The sequence below is a fragment of the Gadus macrocephalus genome, chromosome 19, assembly GCF_031168955.1.
Source record: "Gadus macrocephalus chromosome 19, ASM3116895v1".
NCBI lineage: Eukaryota > Metazoa > Chordata > Actinopteri > Gadiformes > Gadidae > Gadus > Gadus macrocephalus.
Window position 1 is genome coordinate 13464006 of NC_082400.1, and position 20315 is coordinate 13484320.

General features: G+C 45.4%; 1 protein-coding gene and 2 long non-coding RNA genes across 11 annotated transcripts; all 3 read left to right on the plus strand.

Annotated features, from left to right (window-relative positions):
- The first annotated feature begins 114 nt into the window (after positions 1 to 114).
- Positions 115 to 5461, plus strand: LOC132447716 (uncharacterized). Its single transcript, XR_009523181.1, has 6 exons — positions 115 to 262; positions 710 to 863; positions 1253 to 4777; positions 5003 to 5104; positions 5213 to 5349; positions 5428 to 5461. It is a non-coding gene; the product is annotated as an uncharacterized LOC132447716 (long non-coding RNA).
- A 31-nt stretch (positions 5462 to 5492) lies between these two features.
- Positions 5493 to 6920, plus strand: LOC132447672 (uncharacterized). Of its 2 annotated transcripts, none has more exons than XR_009523173.1 (3): positions 5493 to 5715; positions 6057 to 6167; positions 6386 to 6920. It is a non-coding gene; the product is annotated as an uncharacterized LOC132447672 (long non-coding RNA). The 2 variants fall into 2 exon arrangements; XR_009523172.1 differs by having other exon boundaries at positions 6080 to 6167.
- Positions 6921 to 14669: 7749 nt separating this feature from the next.
- Positions 14670 to 18044, plus strand: LOC132447580 (recQ-like DNA helicase BLM). Of its 8 annotated transcripts, none has more exons than XM_060038420.1 (8): positions 14670 to 15157; positions 15257 to 15375; positions 15490 to 15591; positions 15698 to 15796; positions 15922 to 16070; positions 16193 to 16596; positions 16888 to 17083; positions 17219 to 17409. In XM_060038420.1, exons 1-6 carry the CDS (start codon positions 14995 to 14997, stop codon positions 16440 to 16442), a joined length of 882 nt encoding a protein of 293 aa, XP_059894403.1. In that variant the 5' UTR covers positions 14670 to 14994; the 3' UTR covers positions 16443 to 16596; positions 16888 to 17083; positions 17219 to 17409. The 8 variants fall into 8 exon arrangements, with proteins under 8 accessions (XP_059894403.1, XP_059894404.1, XP_059894405.1 ...); XM_060038421.1 differs by having other exon boundaries at positions 17240 to 17409; XM_060038422.1 differs by having other exon boundaries at positions 16874 to 17409.
- The last annotated feature ends 2271 nt before the right edge of the window (positions 18045 to 20315 follow it).

The window sequence follows — 20315 nt, forward strand, 5'->3', positions numbered from 1 at the left end:
CTTCAACGCTGATCCTGCCTGATTCCGCCTGATTCCGCCTGATTCCGCCTGATTCCGCCTGATTCCGCCTGATTCCGCCTGATTCCGCCTGATTCCGCCTGATTCCGCCTGATTCCGCCTGATTCCGACCTCTCGCTTTGCTGACCAACCGCCTGTCGTCGAGTCCCTGACGGCCTGTCTGCTTCCCTGTTTCCTGCTCCTCGCCTGCCTGTCTGCCCTCCCGTTGCCAACCCCTTGCCTGCTCGCTCCTTGTCTTGTTCCGGTAATCTTGGATTCCGTTTCTGGACAATAAAACGGTTGAACGTTGAACACTGGTCTGTCGGTGCTGTTCTTGGGTCCAACCTCACGTCCCATTACAGTATCTATGGTGTGTGTGTGTGTGTGTGTGTGTGTGTGTGTGTGTGTGTGTGTGTGTGTGTGTGTGTGTGTGTGTGTGTGTGTGTGTATCTATATGGTGTGTGCGTGTATATATATGGTTTGCATCTTTCGTGTGTGTGTGCATATGGTTTGTATCTATAGTATGTTTTGTGTGAATCTATATGTGTATCTGTGGTGTGTGCGTGCATATGGTGTGAATGTATTGGTGTGTGTCTGTATGGTGTTTATGTGTGTGTTTTAACGTGTGTGGTGGTAGGCGATGACTCCAGTTTAACCAGTGAATGAGTCTCTCTGGTTTCTTTGATGAAAGCTTCCTTCTCACTCCTCAAAGGGCCGTTCAGGATGCTGCCAAGGTACGGTGGCAATGGAGACGGTATCGTGTGGCAACATCGCCCTCTTCTGGTGTGTTTCACTTGAGAGGGAACCGGACAGTAGCCTACCTTGGAGTCCTTCACTGTTTGGCAGTGTAGCGTCTCCCAAACGCGGTATGTTGTTGTGTTCCCAGAAATGACAGAAAATACACGTGATGTGTATGTTGAATATAAATCACTGATAATGTGTGAAGGAAATCGGGGATTGTGGTGGTTTAACTCTCATTTGAAATTTAAATAATGATTCTACCTGCAAGTAACATTTTAGAGACTATACATTCAATCTTGTCAAAGTAAGAGGTAAATCACTCTTGACTAATGACAGTCAAAAAAATTGTATTACTTGTATTAAAAAGCTGGATAAGTTAATTATCTTAATCATTATAAAAGATTTGAATTTGTATTGTCATTAATTTATCTGATTTAATGGAGATGGTAGATGTTGAACTGTGGGACAGTGCCCAATTTTGGGGACCATGAGTGAACTGTTCCTTCCTTCAAAGGTCTATCATGGATATTTAACTGCAGTTCTGTGAGTATCCCAACTTAACCATGAAGATGAACTGCAAACTGTAAGTCATTAATTTCTCTTGGGCACATTGATGTATTTTGGCTTCCTGGTGAGTTAACCCGTTACCTGAAGGTTGATCTGAGTAGTAAGGATGTTTTATTGGTTCATGGTTTACTTAAGTGTTTGGTTTATGTTGGTTTTAATGATTTGTTAAAATGGTTACAGGTTCTAAGTTATTGTTGTAAGCTGGAATAATGGGTTGGGTTCTGATATCTTCAGTCTTCTTTCCAGCTACTCTCCTGAGCTCTGCATCTTCGTCCAATGAGTGTTGCTTTACTGATGAGGGTCTGGTCTGAGAGAGCAGAGGTGCATACTGGGATACAGAGCTGTCTGAAGACAACAGGTCTGTAGACACACCTCCTCAGGGGAAACCGAGTGTTTGAGAAACCGTCGTGACGTCAGTTACATGGACTAGACGGTTCTTTAAAATGGAGACGGGATTCAGAAGGAGAAACACCAGGGGGAGATGAGGGGGCTCCTTATCTCAACTACTAAAACACAACTTCAGTCTGACACAGAACCATGGAATACATTCAACAGTCCCCTCCAGGCATCGTAACTCCTCAGGAACCGTTTCATTTCCAAGAAGGACTTATTTGGGGTCATTCCAAAATGGATCCTACTCCTCAAGAGCCACCCCCTCCACTGGGTGGTCTTCTGAACAGATTACCTCCTTCCTGTCCTCAGGCTGACTAAAGCTGCACCGTTTGCATCTGTGAAGGCCCTTCATTCAGGAAACCACTGGACTACAAAGACATGACTTCAGAGACGTTGAATCAACCCGACTCACATTTTGGAGACGCCAAGCATAATCCATCACCAATGTGGGACGCCACTGAATAAATATTGTACATCATGTACGTCTCTGGAGACATTGGTTGTTCTGTGCTGGGTGCCCCGGCAGGAGAGCTGGGGGTGGATGATGGAATGTTATTTGGCATGTGGTTTTTACCCCCTGATTGTTTGGCCTTTTATAGCTCAGGGTGTATGTGTTTGGGTTTGACATGAGATGGTTGAATTTTGAGCATGGCTAGGGTTCTACTGTGTGTGTCTCCCTCTCACACCGGGCATGGGGTTCTACGTGCGTGTCCTGGGTTCTATGTGTGTGTCCGGCTTGCTTTGACGTGATAAAGTTCATACGGGGGTCTGTGTGATTGGCTTGGGATATTCGAATGGTCAAATAAATCATGCCTGATGGACGGCCCCACGTTTACTTAAGGGCCTCCAGTAGACATGAAGAGCCCTGAGTGACGCTCCGGAGCGATATCCAACACGCTGGGCAGGAAGGAGAGTATCCAAATCAAGTGTAAAAGGATGCAAGCGGCGTGTTCAGATCAGTGACTTCAACTAGGACTACACCAATCAGGATCAATGGAGGATGGATGCCTAAAGGAATTCCACAAGGAGAGTCTGAAGTTGGAAAGGGACCTCAATGGATATTCAAGATGACCTTCAGACCTGTAGTGAGACATCTCTTCCTACCTGGCTGGATTGATGGGGAGCCCTGTGGATCTTGTCTTGCTCTCAGTTGCACGTCTTCTCAGGCTGAACTGTATTTGTTTCGGACAGGACTAGCTGAACGATTGGTTCCCTTAAATCGGAACCAATCTGGGAACTCCAACTAGTGCGCTCTTTGAGCTAAAGTTGTGCTCTTCAGCTGCGGACGTAAGGAAACCTTCACTGGGGATTCAAGGTGTAAAGAGGAGAATGTTTCAAAGTGTTCCATGGTACTCTGATGAAGACCGTTGTTGTGTTCCACTGGCTGAGAGGAAGAACCCTCACATCTTCCTCTTGGCCTTTCTCCTCTAAGTATCCTGGCGCCATCTTGAAGGATATTCCAGCTCATGTAACTGATGTCACGACAGATTCTCAAACACTTGGTTTTTCCTGAGGGGCGTGTCTAGAACTGAAGACTTCAGACAGCAATGTAACCCAGCATGCATCTCTGCTCACTCAGACCACACCCCCATGAGTAGGATGCAACACTCTAGTGATGGAGATGTTGAGTTTTAGAAGTAACGAGGGAGCAGACAAAGGTGATTAGAACACAATGGCGTGTCAAGTCTGTAAATCTTTAAACCATGAAGATTGTTGGATAGTTCAGGAATTGGGGTTCTTTTTATTATGGGCAGTCCTTTCACTCAGATGCCCACTTCTCACTGGAGCTGTACATGTGTTGGCTGGCTGGCATGATTTGCTGTTGGTGATGAGGCGGTCAGGGCGCTGTTGCAGGGCTAGGGTCGGCTCTCTGTGAGCTCAACGTTTAGATTTGCTCTGTATGGTTTTTACCCTGAATAATCTAGATAATTGTAAAATGTAGACACGGTTTTGTATTGAATGATTCCAGGATTTTAGATTTAAAGTTGTTGGTACGTACATGGTAGTTTGGTTCTTTGTACGGTTTTGAGTGATAACTTGTACACACTGGGTGCATAATAATGTAAAGGTACACTGAATAGTAGTAATGACCAACAGCAACAAACAGATCTCCTCAAGGTAAGTCTGTTGGCTGTATTTTAATGAAGACCATCGCTGGACTTCAGGATCTTCCTCCGTTCAGCTCAAGGTGAGGCGCTGGTTACGTTTTTTCTTTGGTTGGTTCCGGCTGGAATGTTCGGATTCCAGTCGGACGGTTTGCGCTTCCCGCCGTAGAAGGTTCTTAGTGCGGTCACTTGATTTAGTCCCAATGGTTAGCATCGTACGTTGTAGTCTTGATAACCATAAGAAACCACCTGGCAGTTAGTTGGACGGGAGTCCCCTGAGGGAATCTGGCGAACGTTCTGGATTCTATTTGCGTAACCTCGAGCCGTTGCCAACAAACTATTTTTTTCCGTCGTTTCCATTGGGAATTGTTGCCCCTTATCTTAAACAACTTTAAGTTTGATGTCAAATACATACTGACACGTACGTCGTACAATATGTTGATAATTTCCGATGGTTGCGCCGTACTTTTAACCACGATGACGTGACGGGACTCTCACTGCGTACAAAACGGCGTTCTACTTGCGGGCCCATTTTTGACATCAGTGAAGGCTGAAAATCATTTCAAGGTGGAAGATAATTTGACATTTCTTCAACGGAACCCAGCACCTGAATATGGCTGAGTATATTTGATTTAATATCGATACTGCTTAGTGTTAACTTCAAAAGCTGAAGTTACTTCAGCTTTTGTACATTCTAAATATCTGCTGTCATTAATTACCACAGAAGTTAAACCCTACCCAATGGAATGACGTTAAACAACGACTTTGGTGCAGAGTTAGCAACTGGATAATATCAAAGCTAAAAGAATGGCCGTCCTTCCCACATGTTACAGTTGAAGATACTCTAGAATTGTACAAGGTTAAAAAGGTAACATGTAGTTTGTCCCAAGGTGTCTGCCTCCTCACCCAGAGCAAGACCTCCACCTCCACCCAGAGCCAGACCTCCTCCTCCTGTCAGAAGTCCTCCAGAACAGGTCAGTGCTCTGGTGTGTGAGTAGAGTCTTCTCGGGTCAGTTTCAATGCATGGCCTGAACTTGTGGACTGCTGTCTTCATCTCCAAAACGGGATGTTCATGTCTGGTCTCAAGTCTTTTCTAGCATTGAGTTATAAAATAATAGTTAAATTAATTGTAACTCGGTTTCGGATGAATTCATGAAATTTATTGTTGGGCAAATGCTGATATAAACCTGCTGCTGTAGCTGAAAGGCGAGGCTGAGAGGCTGGGGACCGGAGGCTTGTGGTGCCAGGGTGGACCGGAGACTGAGGCTGGAGATCAGGGGCCTGCAGCACCGGATCAGAGGGTAACCATCACCAAGCTCATCTGAAACACTAAAATCCACGGTAGTTTAGGTCTGGTTTTTTACTGCTTGCAGGTGATTTACTGCTTAGACGAACTGTGTTGTAACCAGACCAGGAATCCATGTCTGGAGGAGCCGTGCTGAAGGAGCTGATGGAGGAGCCGTGCTGAAGGAGCTGATGGAGGAGCCGTGCTGAAGGAGCTGATGGAGTCGTGGTGAAGGCCCAACCATGCAAGTACCTACCCAAGGTAGGTACTTGCATGGTTGACTTAAAGGGCAAAATAGAGCTGACATGCGTTAACCGACTACCGCTGTTTTCTTACTAGAGCGTGTTTCTGGAGCGGAGGCGAGCTGTTAGGACTACACCAATGATCCTGATTGGTGTAGTCCTGAATCTGGAGGATGACCATCACTCTACCAACAAGCATTGGAAGTTTGTATTAACCAAACAAACTGGAAATAAAGAGCTTAAAAATAAAACTAACAACATGTTTGTTACCAGACGCCAGGGCCAGACTCGCGCTGTTTGTTCCAGACCAGGACTCTGGCTGAGGAGAGCTGATGGAGGAGCCAAGACTCTGGAGGACGACATCACTCTACCAACCAGGATCCTTGTAAGTTTGCATAAAATAAACAGAGTTGACTTGTTGCAACGCAGTATTAGTTTGTCTAGTACAAATTACGGCATACTACTGTGGTTGTTTACCAGACAAACTACAGCTGCTACTTTGTTACGCGCCATTAGAGCCCAACTTCTCCTGTGTTTGTGACCTTACATTAGAGGCCAATACTCCTGTGTGTGACCTTACATTAGAGCACAACTACTACTGTGTTTGTTACCTTACATTAGAGCCCAACCACTACTGTGTTTGTTACCTTAAATTAGCCACAAACTACTGTGTTTGTTACCTTACATTAGAGCCCAACTACTCCTGTGTTTGTTACCTTACATTAGAGACAAATTACGTTTGTAACCAGACCAGGAATCTGGAGGACTGATGGAGAAGCCGTTCATCTGGAAGGCAAATCCTGAGGAGAACCAGGACTCTACCATCAAGGATTCCTCGTAAGTTTGCATTATTTGGACATATTGGAGTAGGTAGGGGGTTGGGGGTTCAACTCTCAAACCAATGGTGCCGGGTTCAAGTCCTCAGAATACAGTGATGCGTCCTTGAGCAAGGCGCCCTAAAGCCTGCCTGCTCCTTAATGACTTATCTTTGGTTCAGATAATGTTGCATCTTTTGAATATTGAACCTAATCAATGTCCTTGTTTGGTCTGGGCAGACCCACCTGAGCTGAACCTCACCCGATCCTGTTTGGTCGGGGGTAGACACACCTGAGCTGAACCCGCCCTGATCCTGACATCCTGCTGGTCCCGTCTCCTCCCGACATGCTGAGCTCAGCGGTCTGAGGCTGACGGATCAATGACCTCCAGTGGGAGTGATCTTCTTGACCCCACATGTAACTGCGTGCTTCCACACGCCTTTCCCTCACATCTGTCACTAACCTCACTATTTCACTACTCTCTACTGCTTCCTCTTCTTCTTCCTTCTCTGTGGTTCGAACCTTTAGACTGAAGGCGCGTCTTCCTGCCCTCAGAGGGTTCAGTGTTAGGTTTGAGAGTCAGGGTTTAGAGTCAGGGACAGAACTGGTCAGGGAGGACTGCTTTACACAAACCTCTTCACTTGCTTTCGGAATGGTGGTGACATTTTGAAAAGATTCATTTGGGAAAATGTTTTCCTCTGCTTTCCTTACAAAATTGTATTAATCTTCTGTCAAGTGTTTTTGTTTATATATTAAAATCCCACATTGACTTTTACATGTTTGGTGCGGTTCATTTAATTGTCCTTTAACTTGGTTAATGTCAAGCTAAACTCCTGCAATACATTTAATATACATGATTGTAATGACGCGTTTCCACTGCAGGGTGCGGAACGGATCGGATCGCAAAGGTGCGGGTCGGGTTGCGTTTCCACCGCCAAAAGTGGGCGTGACCCGGACTTTGCCGTACCCGTTCCGGCCCCGTTCTCGGGACTCCTCCGTTGGGGTACCGCAAACGAGACGAGACGCCTGAAAGGGTCCCGTGAAATTCTAGCTACACCCCCCCCTCCGTTGATTGGTCGACAGAATTGTCACTTCCGGGTGACGCGGGGATAAAAACAAACGAACAGTAGCCTCGAGGTATTATTCTTTACAATTAACTTGTCGCGTAAAACGCTTGCATGGGCGAACAAGGAGGTGGAGACGTTCGTCTCCATTCTTGGGGAGGAAGACGTTTTTTACGATGTTTACGTAGCTGCCGCGGCGATCGACATCCGGCCTACCACAAAGGGTACTGTCGGCAGTGGAAACGCGACCTCGGAACTGAGCTGGGCTATACCGCCCCCTCCCTACCGCACCTTTGCGATCCGATCCGTTCCGCACCCTGCAGTGGAAACGCGGCATTATTCAGCAATGTTTTCAGTACCCCAACGGAGGAGTCCTGAAAACGAGGCCAAAACGGGTACTGCTAAGTCCGGGTCACGCCCACTTTTGGCGGTGGAAACGCAACCCGATCCGCACCGATCCGTTCCGCACCCTGCAGTGGAAACGCGCCAAAAGTCACTGACCGTTCGTCAAAAATCGACGCGTTCGGAGTGAGAATGTGTTGCTTTAACACATTTCTTCAGAGGAAACGGCTCTTTCCACGCCTACTTGTGTGCGTGTGTGTGTGTGCGTGTGTGTGTTTGTACACTTATTACCGGAAAAACACGCACACATACACACACACGTATGTATGCATGTATGTAGGCCTATGTATATGCTAGATTTTTGATTATATATTATACGAATATGTGACGAATAAAGTGTCTGTTAAATTGCATTTTAATAATCAAACGCAGAGACGGTTTTTTGGCAATATCTTAAGAAATAGTTAAATTATAGCCTCACAGTTACAACCAGCGCTTTGACGGCAACCATACTGCTAATGTGGCCCGGGGTGAAAATCTGAGTCTGAGACCCCTGGTCTAGAGTGTCCTCAGGAACGTCCTCACGCTAAGTATGATGTGCTACACTGTAAGCTTCTGAGGGAAGCAATGTAGCAGGGTTTATTTTGCACATTGCAACGCTTTACAGTGATGTTAGGCATTTCAAGCAGGCCTGTTGTAGCACTTAGCAAATTTTTATTTGAAGGTGCCGTTTTTCTCATCATTCACGGGGGTGCTGCATTCACAAAGTGTAAGCAATTGTCGCTGCTTATCTTTGCTGGTAGCCTACGCCCAACCTGGGTATCTTTTACGTGACCAGAGCTTTGGCTAGCGCAGCTGTGTCCGCTTTTGATTTTGGGACAATTCTACCCATTTAGAGACATTGAAACGTATTGACTATGACTTGACTATTGATTTATTTATTTTAGAAAAACTTTAAAACACAAGATATATTCACAATTTACTAAATATAGTTTACTGAACCTGTAGAGTACATTAATTTACACACACTCGGCTACTACTATAATTAGTTATAGTATACTTGTTGCCATAGCGGCGCGCACGGTCGCAGCGGCTTATAACGGCTCTTCCCTTTCGGTGCTTTATTTGTTTTTTTATGCTTTTATTTACGTTTTTGTTTGTCTACTACGCAAGGAAACAATTGCTACAGTAGACAGGCTTTACTGGACGTGGGTTTCCACAGAAAATCACCGGTCACAGCCGACTTTCACTGCCACAACAACATCCCGGACGAGATAGCGAGACCACCCGGCTCTCCGTGGATCGTAATCAGCTGCGGCAGGCGGCGCCGACGGAGAAGGTGAGAGGAAGCAGAAGCGGGGACGTCGCTCCGGCCTCCTGGCAAGACTGAGGAAAGACCCACATAAGCCTCCTCTACCGAGTATGTTCCTCTCCAACGCAAGATCTCTGACCCACAAAATGGACGAGCTGGAACTACTCGCCAACGGTAACCGCTATGTACGAGACTGTTGCGTGTCTGTAATATCTGAGACATGGCTTCAACTGTCGATCCCGGACGCAGCCGTACAGCTGGGGGGGCGCACCGTCCACCGCTGGGATCGCAACGAAGACTCCGGTAAGAGCAGAGGAGGTGGTTTGTGCATCTTTATACACAACAGCTGGTCTATAAACACAACTACTATAGACACACACTGCTCCCCGGACTTAGAGTACATTACAGTTAAATGTCGCCCATTTTTTCTGCCCAGAGAGTTAACAGTAGTGCTAATCACGGCTGTTTACATTCCTCCCGATGCCAACGTTGGCATAGCTCTCTCTCTACTGCTAAAAGCCATAAACACTCAGCAGCGTGCTCACCCCGACGGTGTTCACATCATAGCCGGTGATTTTAATCAGGCAAACGTAAAGTCTGTCCTGCCGAAGTTTTATCAGCACGTGAAGTGTCCGACCAGAGGGAAAAACACATTGGACCATGTTTACACTAACATTAAACATGCTTACAGAGCCATACCACTACCTCACTTAGGCCAGTCAGACCACCTCTCTCTGCTCCTTACCCCTGCATACACCCCTCTCAGGAGAAGTGCACCACCACAGACCAAAACCATCACCACGTGGCCTCAGAATGCACTTTCCCAACTACAAGACTGTTTCCTACACACCGAGTGGGATGTTTTTAAACACCAGGACCTGGCTGTCCACACAGAATCTGTACTTTCCTACATCAAGTACTGCGTGGGAAACGTCACAGTGGACAAACGCATTTGTGTGTTCCCCAATCAGAAGCCCTGGATGACCAGCCAGGTCCGGACGCTCCTCAAGGTCCGCAACACCGCCTTCAGGTCTGGAGACGGAGAGCAGTACAGCGCTGCTAGAGCCGACCTGAGGAGGGGAATTAAGAAGGCAAAGGCGGACTACAGGAGGAAAATAGAGGACCACCTCTCTGAAAACAACCCACGGCAGGTGTGGCAAGGCATTCAACAGTTGACAAACTACAGGGGACACAACACCACAACTGTGAACTCAAGTATCTCGCTGGCAGAAGAACTGAACTTCTTCTTTGCCCGCTTCGAGACATCAAGGACATCACAAACCTCAGCTTCATCACCACCCCAGCCCCCACCAGCTCACAGCACCCACTCACTGACTGTACAGGTGCAGGATGTGAGACGTGTGCTTAGTGGAGTCAACCCCAGGAAAGCTGCCGGACCAGACGGACTTCCTGGGAAGGTCCTCAAGGGCTGTGCTGACCAGCTCTCACAGGTCTTCACAACAATTTTCAACCTCTCCCTGACACAGGCCATCATCCCAGCCTGTCTGATGTCCTCCACCATCATCCCCGTACCCAAGAAATCAGCACCGGACACTCTGAATGACTACCGCCCAGTAGCACTCACACCCATCATTATGAAGTGCTTCGAGCGGCTGGTCCTACACCACATAAAAGCCTTCCTCCCCCCCACCTTAGATCCTCACCAGTTCGCTTACAGAGCGAACAGATCCACCGAGGACGCCATTGCCATAGCCCTTCAAGCTGCGCTGAGTCACCTGGAACACCGGGAGAGCTATGTCAGGATGCTCTTCATTGACTACAGCTCAGCCTTCAACACCATCATCCCGGCTATCCTGGTCTGCAAACTGTCAGCTCTGGGTCTCGACCCGCTCACCTGTTCCTGGATTAGTGACTTCCTCACAAATCGACCCCAGAAGGTGAAACTCGGTCCCCACTTCTCCTCCACCCGCACCCTCAGCACAGGCTCTCCACAGGGGTGTGTGCTGAGCCCACTCCTCTACTCTCTGTACACCTTCGACTGCAGTCCCACCCACCCCAGCAACACCATAGTGAAGTTCGCGGACAACACAACGGTGGTGGGACTGATCTCAGAGGGAGACGAGTCTGCCTACAGGGATGAGATCCTGAAGTTAACATCGTGGTGTTCAGTCAACAACCTAACATTGAACATCACAAAAACTAAGGAGATCATCCTGGACTTCAGGAAAAGCAGAGCAGACCCGGCTTCCCTCTACATCAACGGTGACTGTGTAGACAGAGTCCACACCTTCCGCTTCCTGGGCACCATGATCTCTGCTGGCCTCTCCTGGACTGCCAACACGGCGGCGGTCGTCAAGAAGGCTCAGCAGCGGCTTCACTTCCTCAGGGTGCTCAGGAGGAACAACGTGGGAGAGAAGCTGCTGGTGACCTTCTACCGCTCCACCATCGAGAGTCTTCTGACGTTCTGTATCTCAGTGTGGTTTTCACAGTGCACTGAGGCAGAGCGGAAGAAACTCCAGGGAGTGGTAAACACCGCACAGAGGATCACTGGCTGCCCCCTCCCCTCCCTGAAGGACATATACATCTCCCGCTGCCTAAGCAGAGCGAAGAGAATCACAAAGGACAGCTCCCACCCTGGCTTTCACCTGTTCGACCTGATGCCCTCTGGCAGGCGCTATAGGTCCATCAGAACCAGGTCTTCACGGTTCAGAGACAGCTTCTTCCCTAAAGCTGTATCCACCCTGAACACGCACATGCACTGACCCCCGACTGACTGACCCCCCCTAACCTCCCACTGCTGTATTGTACTTTACTTTAATTTACTTTATTATTTATTTTACATTATTTACATTTCTATTTGGTATACTGTTGTTCTTGTTCTATTTATATATTTATTTATTTTCTCGAATGCACCAATTGGGAAAGCTTACTGAAAATGTCATTGTACTTGACTCGTGCAATGACAATAAAAGGCTTTCTATTCTACTAGCAATAGCGAGCTTTCATCAGACTTTAATCTACGGAAAAATACAATAGCTTGCCCTCTCACTGTTACAAATAAGGACGGTTGTTGGCCCAGGCAGAGGGTTGACTGAGGACGAGGCATGTGGCTCAACACGTCAAACACTTTACTCTAATTGTACATTGTGTTGGCGATGAGTATTATTATTATTATGGAAATGTTTGGAACCGAAAAATAAACAATAGATTGACGGTCATTGGAAATTTAAAACCGGTTCCAACTTGGAACCGGTTCTCGATACCCAACCCAATCTGTCAGGTGGTTGATGGGCTGCTGGTGTGGTCCAAATTCCGGGACCAACGTTGTAGTGGCGCAGATTACACATGCATCACAAAAATGTCCTCTGCCTTTTGTGCCCTTTGTTTACCACGAAACAAATATGCCTTATATCCGCCTTTTTCCCGGCATGGTCTGCACGTTTTCACTGACCGAGGAATTATACCGGCATGATTTGGCACCCTAATTTACACTCTCGGACCCTACACAAACTGGCTGTTTCATTTCGGATTTCAAGAAGATTGTCGAATGGTTTGTCAGTAGGGTTAAGTATCATTTGATACTATCGTTTCTGTTTATCGATTTATTTATTTTACAAACCTTTAAAACACACATATTCACAACTTACTTCATACAGTTTACTGAACCTGTGAATGAATTTACATACAAGCGTTAATTTCATGCACATGTGTGCGACCAAACATGCGGCATGATCCCCTTCCGGCTTACGCCTGGCAAAGATAAACAAAATTCGAACCCAGGTCCTAACTAGAAGATAGAACAAGTCCCTAAAACAAAAATGTCTTGCTTAGAAAAATATGCCTATCTAAGTAAGCGCAAGCATTAAGCACAGATTGTGTGACGCTTAAGGACAAGTCTTTGGCCAGTTCCACCACGGGGCAGATCAGATGTAACGCTCAGCAGCCTAACTTGACGCATCTCCTTCTCTGCCTCTTCTTGGATGGTCATGGATCTCTGTCACGTCATCTTTTGTGTATCCTCATCTGCAAAAAGCTCCTTCAGTGGAAACATTTTTGAACCTCTTCTTCTTCAGGGAGGTGGTTGCTTCTAAACAAATAAAGAACAGGCTTCTCAATAAAAACTAAAGTCATCCATTAAATGCAAGGATGATTATGAATGAGAACCTATCAATTTAATTTCATTAGATTAATAATTTCATAATAGCTCATACACAACAATGGTACCGAAGAATAATCACAAAGTTGGCGTCGGTCGAAACCATGGGGATAACACGCCCCCCTCTTTCCTAAAACTCAACACAAAACGTTTTTTTTTATCTCAGTGTAGGAATCCCATCTTAACAGTGGGTTCACTAGCTCTTTAACTCTTTTCTCCTCTTTGCTTACCTAAATGTCGGTGCATTAACCTCTGAGAAGGGATGCAGCCTGTTCACCATATAAGCTGTTAATACTCAATTTCATCCACTGACATTTTTCCCTTTCCCGCCAATTTTAATAGTGTCCGTTGTGGGACAGTTGGCTTGTAAGCTAGAGCAGTAGACGGCTATTACTTGCAATAGCTAGCTTCAATCAGACTTTAATCTACGGAAAAATACAATAGTTTGCCCTCTCACTGTTAAAAATAAGGAATGTTGTTGGCTCAGGTAGAGGTTTGACTGAGGACGAGGCATGTGGCTCAACACGTTAAACAAGTTACTCTAATTGTACATTGTGTTAGCGATGATGAGTATTATAATTGAAAAGGTTGGAACCGAAGAAGTGAATAATGGGCTGCAGGTGTGGTTCAAATTCCAGGGCCATCGTTTTAGTGGCGCAGATTACACATGGATTATAAAAATGTCCTCTGCCCTTTGTGCCCTTTATGTACCATAAAACGTTTTTATATGGCCTTTGTACATCGTGTTGGCGATGGTATCTTGTCATGTTGGTTGTGCAACCTCCATTGCACGAAACACGTTTGTGAGAGCTGTTGCACTGTTCCGACCTGTCGTTTTTTTATTCTATTATCTAATCACTACTCAGTATTCATCTTCAAATAACATAAAACTTGTGAAGGGCAGAGTGCAAACGCCAGGTAAGGTCCGCGTAGACGGTGCTGAGCTGGCAGAGGGTGCGACTGAAATTATGGAAAATGTTGTACCGAACCGAACCGTACTGCACCGCTCCGTGGAAACTCGCCATTAAACTGCTGTACTGTAATGTGTTCGGGTATGGCCCATTTGACCTCGGCCCTCTATTCAGAGAGTCTTACCCTCTGGCGTGATCTGGTGGCCAAAAAAAAGAAATCACTCTGTGCACCATTGTAATTTGGATGCACTGGTCTTGCGGCCTTGTTTATGCAGGTGTTAAAATACATCTACTATGGCCTTCTCACGCTCACATGTAGATGCGGCCATCATTAGATCATCAGCATATTTGAGCAAGACAAGTTAATTTATCCAGGTTGTCCTGGAGGCCTTGATTGTAAATGGTGGGTGACTCGGCATAGCCTGCCCCACGGGAAATCGCATCAACTCTTTGTTGATAGTAAGTCAGTCAGTTTCGTCATCAGATGTGGACTATAGAGTGGATTGTAGGGCGGAGCTAAGGCTGCCTATAAAACAGAGCTAGGACGCTTGTAGGTTAGTTACATTTTAAATTTGTCTTAAAGAAGTCAGCTGAATTTTATCTTGCTGCTGGTGAGTAAAAACTACAACTTTCTGCATTTCAGTTGGTAGAGCTAATTCTTACGCTCCGTGAATTTTGTTTAATGTTAAAACCACTTTTTGGGACAATTGCTGTACTGCCAATATAGGATTCAAAAAAATGTAATATAAAAAATAGGGTCCCACCCTACTAACTACGCTACTGCTTAGCATCTTCAGCGTCTTCAGGAAATTTCGGTTACAAAGCTTAACCCTTTCTCGGACGTGGACATCAACGTCAACCACTGCCAGACACCTTGGCATTGTATTTGAGAAACTAGCGATACTACTGCACATCGTAATGGTATTAAAGACAACCAATATTCCTGTGCCGCAGTGCAAGTAAACATTGGTTTGTGATTCAGTGTAATTCTGTTGGTTGCAACCACACCGCTAGTTGCTACTAAATTTTACAAACTGGACATTTAACAATGTTGACCATTATAATTTGATGTTGATTTATTTATATTTTTGGACTACAGAAAAATGGCCGGAAACCCTGCCGGCAAGTTCGACTTCGACCACTCTCCAGAGAATTTGAAGGCAATATTAAACAACACTTTTCAACTTCAGGAGTTTCGGGTCAATCAACTTGAAGCAATTAACGCCATAAATCGGAAAGAAAATGTCTATGTTGTTGGAGGTAATGGTTGGTACTGCAGACTGCATGATCCAATATAAACACATAGAGACCCGTAGAGACACAATGACACACAGCTCTCACAATGACATCCTTTCTATGTATCAGGTGCTGGTAAAAGCCTGTGCTACCAGCTACCAGCCTGCTTGTCTGCTGGAGTCACTGTGGTGATCTCTCCACTCATCTCCCTCATCAAGGACCAGATTCAGAAACTCACTGAACTGGGTGTAAGTGGGACCCATACTGTTCTTGCTCTGAGGTTGAAAGAGGGATATTAGGTTTAATGCACTAGAAAACCATAGCTGGGTATAAAAGGTGTCACCGTGGATCTTCTTATTCAGATTGAGGCCTGGACTCCCCCGGATGACCAAGGTTACAGCAATGCAGAAAGTACCTACGAACAGTTGCTTAAAATCAGACTGCTCTACGTCACCCCCGAGAAGGTAGAGAATGCATAATCAACAGAAAACCAGCTGGTTGCTGATTGGCTACAACTGTATTGGAGTATGATTGAAAGCATTGATCTTGTTTGCCTGTGCTCTGCTCTAGATGAGTATGAGTCGTCCCCTGACCAAGGCTCTGCAGGACCTGTTTGCCAATGGTCTTCTGGCTCGGTTTGTTATCGATGAGGCCCACTGCATCAGTCAGGTGTGTCAAGTATAAACACTACCTTAAGTGCTAATAGCAGTAACAAGTGGTTGCTGTTAACTAAGTGGTTCAGGCATTCTATCCCAGCAAAACAGAGTATTTCATGTCTTCGTTTTGCTTAACAGTGGGGCTATGACTTCCGGCCGGAGTACGGGAAGTTGAATGAGCTGCAGCAGGACTTTCCGGGGGTGCCCATGATTGCTGTGTCAGGCCCCATCGCGCCCCACATCCAGGAGGAAATCCTCAATCAGCTGCAGATGACCAAACCTCAGGTGTAGGTTTTCCAGCGCTTATTAAGCTCACAGCAACAGAACCTTGCTGCTAATTGTTCCTGCTCGTCGTGTTTTGTTTTGTTTATTCACTAGAGCATCATATTCATGAATGGCCTGATTTCAGGTTCACCATGAGCTTTAACCCAACAAATCTAAAGTATGCCGTGGAGAACACAACACTGAATGGGGGAATGAACTGCATTAAATGGATCCAGGATAGACATAAGCGCTATCCACGTATGTCTGTGCACATGTTTCTCAGGTCCTCTCAGACCAAGAGGAAAACTTCAAAATATCACATGTTTTCCATTTTCCATAATAATGTACAACATACTGCTGATATTTTCTCTCCGGTCTTTGTGTGTTGCAGATGACTTGGGCATCGTGTACTGCTGGAAAAAGGTTTACTGTGACTCCATGGAAAAGACACTGAACGAGGCAGGCCTGAAGGCATATTCGTATCATGCAGGGAGGACTGAGGAATACAGAGAGAGTGTGCAGAACATGTGGAAAGAAAATAAATGCCAGGTAGATTTATTTACCTTTCTTTTATAAAAAGTATTGAGGATGTTGGTTGCATTGGGGTTGCATAAAAAATGTCCTGTCCATCTCTACTCGTAGAGTAGTGATAGTGTTGGTACGGGTTAGGCATCTTGCTCAAGGATGTATACAATTGCTGCAGTACAGAGAATGGGGTTCATAACCTTTTGGAGAGTCAAATACCTATCCGCCTCCGCTCTAAAATGTGCTGTAAGTGGCTTTGGGAATAGCGTCTGCTAGAGGACTAATTAATACTAATAAACAGAACTACACCCGTAGGTCATCTGTGCCACTGTAGCCTTTGGCATGGGCATCCACAAGCCGGACGTGCGGTACGTGATCCACAGCGTTCTGCCCAAGTCCATGGAACGCTACCAGCGGGAGACCGGGCGGGCCGGCAGAGACGGGAACTTGTCCCACTGCATCCTGTTTTACAACAACAACGACTATCACCAGCTTCACTATGTCATCAGCAGTGCGCCTTGCTCCATTTAACCTCATTCGTTAATTTGGCTCCAAAAGTGTCCTACTCCAATTGAATTCATAGTATTTTGGTCATTGGTCGTGGTATTCATTTATCTCATCATTCTTCATGTTGTGTTTTTAACAGATGATGCATCTTTAACCGAAGACTCCATGAAGAGGGAATTGGACAACCTAAACCGCGTAGTACAATACTGCGGGAATGAGAAGGTCTGCAGAAGAGCACAACTGCTTTCTTACTTTAGTGAGGTCAAAACTGAAGCCAACTTATGCGAGGAAAGCGCAGAAGCCATCTGTGACAACTGCGAAAGCGCCAATGTAAGCAAACAATTGTATTTTAATTTGACCCAGTCAACCAAACCCGTTGGTCTGTGTCAATACTGAATCCGTACAACTTTTCTTCCGTGTCCCACACAAAAAAAAGGTGATGAATTTCAAGGAGGAGGGAGAAGGAGAAATGACATGATCGTCCATCCCTAAGTCTGAAGGAAGTGGAGCTATGAGTTCCCAGGCAGGTGCTGCTGCTACCGGCTGAAATCCAGGCTTCAGTACCATCCCTACCCCCCAGACCAAACAACAACCCTTCCTAAAACCAGCAGAATAGGATTCTTCTAATCACGTGTAGTTTAAACTCTCCTCTGTCCAAAATAGACCATAGAGCCAAGACACAATGTTCAATCATTTTAGTTACATGCAACACTATATGGGGACATTGAATCTTTGATAGGAATACATTTAATAGTCTAATCGCCATGTCTGGAAAATATTGCGTCACACCCATTGGGAAGGTCTGGATGCTAGTATATTGAAACCACAGCATTGCTTGGCTTCTAGAAGGAAAAGTTTTTTTTTGTGGGGGTGGTGGCCTGACTGTCTTCTGTGTGCAATTTGCTGTGTTATGTAGGCCTATTGATTTTAATAAATGTCCTTAGTGTTTGTTTGATAACCCCTTTGAGGAATGGCATGGCAGTGGCACTATCCATTCACTATCTTATTCAAAGTTTAGCACAAGTTAGAGATTTGTGTAACATGATCAAAACAAACAAAACAACCAAAAAGAAAAAAACAGATCAATTATTATCATTATACACAAATGACTTAATAGGCGGTCCAACTTTATAGGTAAACAATGAAGTGATGGAATACAACGATGATGAAATAATCGGGTTGCCCTCGTGAAGCCGGGAGGAAGTGACCTCCAGACCAGCTGCTGCTGCTACCGGCTGAAATCCAGGCTTCAGTACCATCCCTACCCCCCAGACCAAACAACAACCCTTCCTCAAACCAGCTCAATAGGATTCATCTAATCAAGTGTAGTTTAAACTCTCCTCTTTCCAAAATAGACCATAGAGCCAAGACACAATGTTCAGTCCTTTTAATCACTTGCAACACTATAGGGAGACATTGAATCTTTGATATAAATACATTTAAAAGTCTAATCGCAATGTCAGGGAAATATTGCGCCCACCTTGACATTCCATTGGGAAGGTCTGGATGCAAGTATAGTGATACCACAGCATTGCTTGGCTTAAAGAAGGAAAAACTTTTAAGCTCTCGAATTTTTTGTGGGGTTGGTGGCCTGACTTTCTTATGTGTGCAATTCGCTGTGTTATGTTTTCATTTTAATAAATGTCTAAGTAATTGTTATAACCCCTTTGAGGAATGGCACGATCATTTCCTTTTCTTTTTCCAAGTAGAGCGCATTTTAGACAATTACTCTAGAAGCATAATCAAAACAAACTTCTTAAATAGTATGGGAGAAATTTACCCCAGGTTTAATATTATAATCATTATCTTGCATTTATATCACAGAGTATCTAACTGCCTTACATCAGATATAACTAATGTTTGAGATGTCAATTATTTACTTTGCTGATTCCAAGTGATAATAAAAGTCTATCTTTCCAACTTTGGCTTTCTCAACCACTTATTTTGTGTTTATTATAAAGTGTTTATCCACGACAGTAGCAACCCAGATTAGAATTGAGATCAAACTAACTGAAATGTAATGCCAAACCTATAGCTTGCAAACTAAATATTTTGTATAATAGTGTAAAAATGTTTTTTGTTTTTGTTGATAATATGTCCTTTGGTAAACTGTTCTTTTAACTTTTGCCCTCTTTGCGGCCTTGCTGCCCCCCCTCTCACTGCGCTGATTATGTTTCAACATCGACGCAACGCAATGACCACACAGTTGCTTCGATGTAAAGGCCGATTTATGCTCAGTTACGTAAGCGCAAGCGCAAGAGGCCCTTGCGCGCCCTTGCGCACCCCTTGCGCGACTTCTCACGTCTTGTGTGCGTCGGGCGATTTTTCTAGACTTGCGTCATTTTTTACGTAAGCTTTTACGCGAGCCGCCCAGCCTGCAAGGCTGTGATTGGTCTGCTGGTCTGGTTACTACTTCCTGTCTGGAGTATCACCCGGCAGGCTCATATACAAAAGCATTAACGTGAAGTGAAGTTAAGTTTGCTGCCAACACATTATGTCGTTTTAAAATGTAGAGAGATATGCACATTTATACAACCCCAATGATCAACAACTTCATCACCCCTGTTCCTCTGTCTGTTGCCATTATTCACTGTGTATGGGGAGAACACGATCTGGCACATAAACAAACCAACGACTCCCACAGACAAAGACGTCATTCTCGAGGTCGTCTTCAACGAAAAACTTTCCTCCACATATTACTCCACCTACTGTTCTGGCGGTAAATTGCTTGGCAACACGCGCAACACGCGCAACCTAAAAGGGAGCATGAATTGCTTTGAGTAAATTTTGCGCAACAACGTAACACCAACGCTGAAGCATGCAGCCGCCTTAAGGCCGATTTATGCTCAGTTACGTAAGCGTAACTGAGCATAAGGCCCTTGCGCGAGAGGCCCTTGCGCGCCCTTGCGCACCCCTTGCGCGACTTCTCACGTCTTGCGTGCGTCGGGCGATTTTTCTAGACTTGCGTCATTTTTTACGTAAGCTTTTACGCGAGCCGCACAGCCTGCAAGGCTGTGATTGGTCTGCTCGTCTGGTTACTACTTCCTGTCTGGAGTATCACATTTCCTGTTTTCATACCGCCACCTACCACATGATCTGGCACATAATTATGCGAACCCTTTATGCGAACCCTTCCACAGGGGCAAAGTTCTATTTTGATGCGCGACATCTTGTCACCTGATATTCGTTCTATTAGGCCTACTGGCCTTATTTGTTTTAGTGTTAGCCTATTTGAA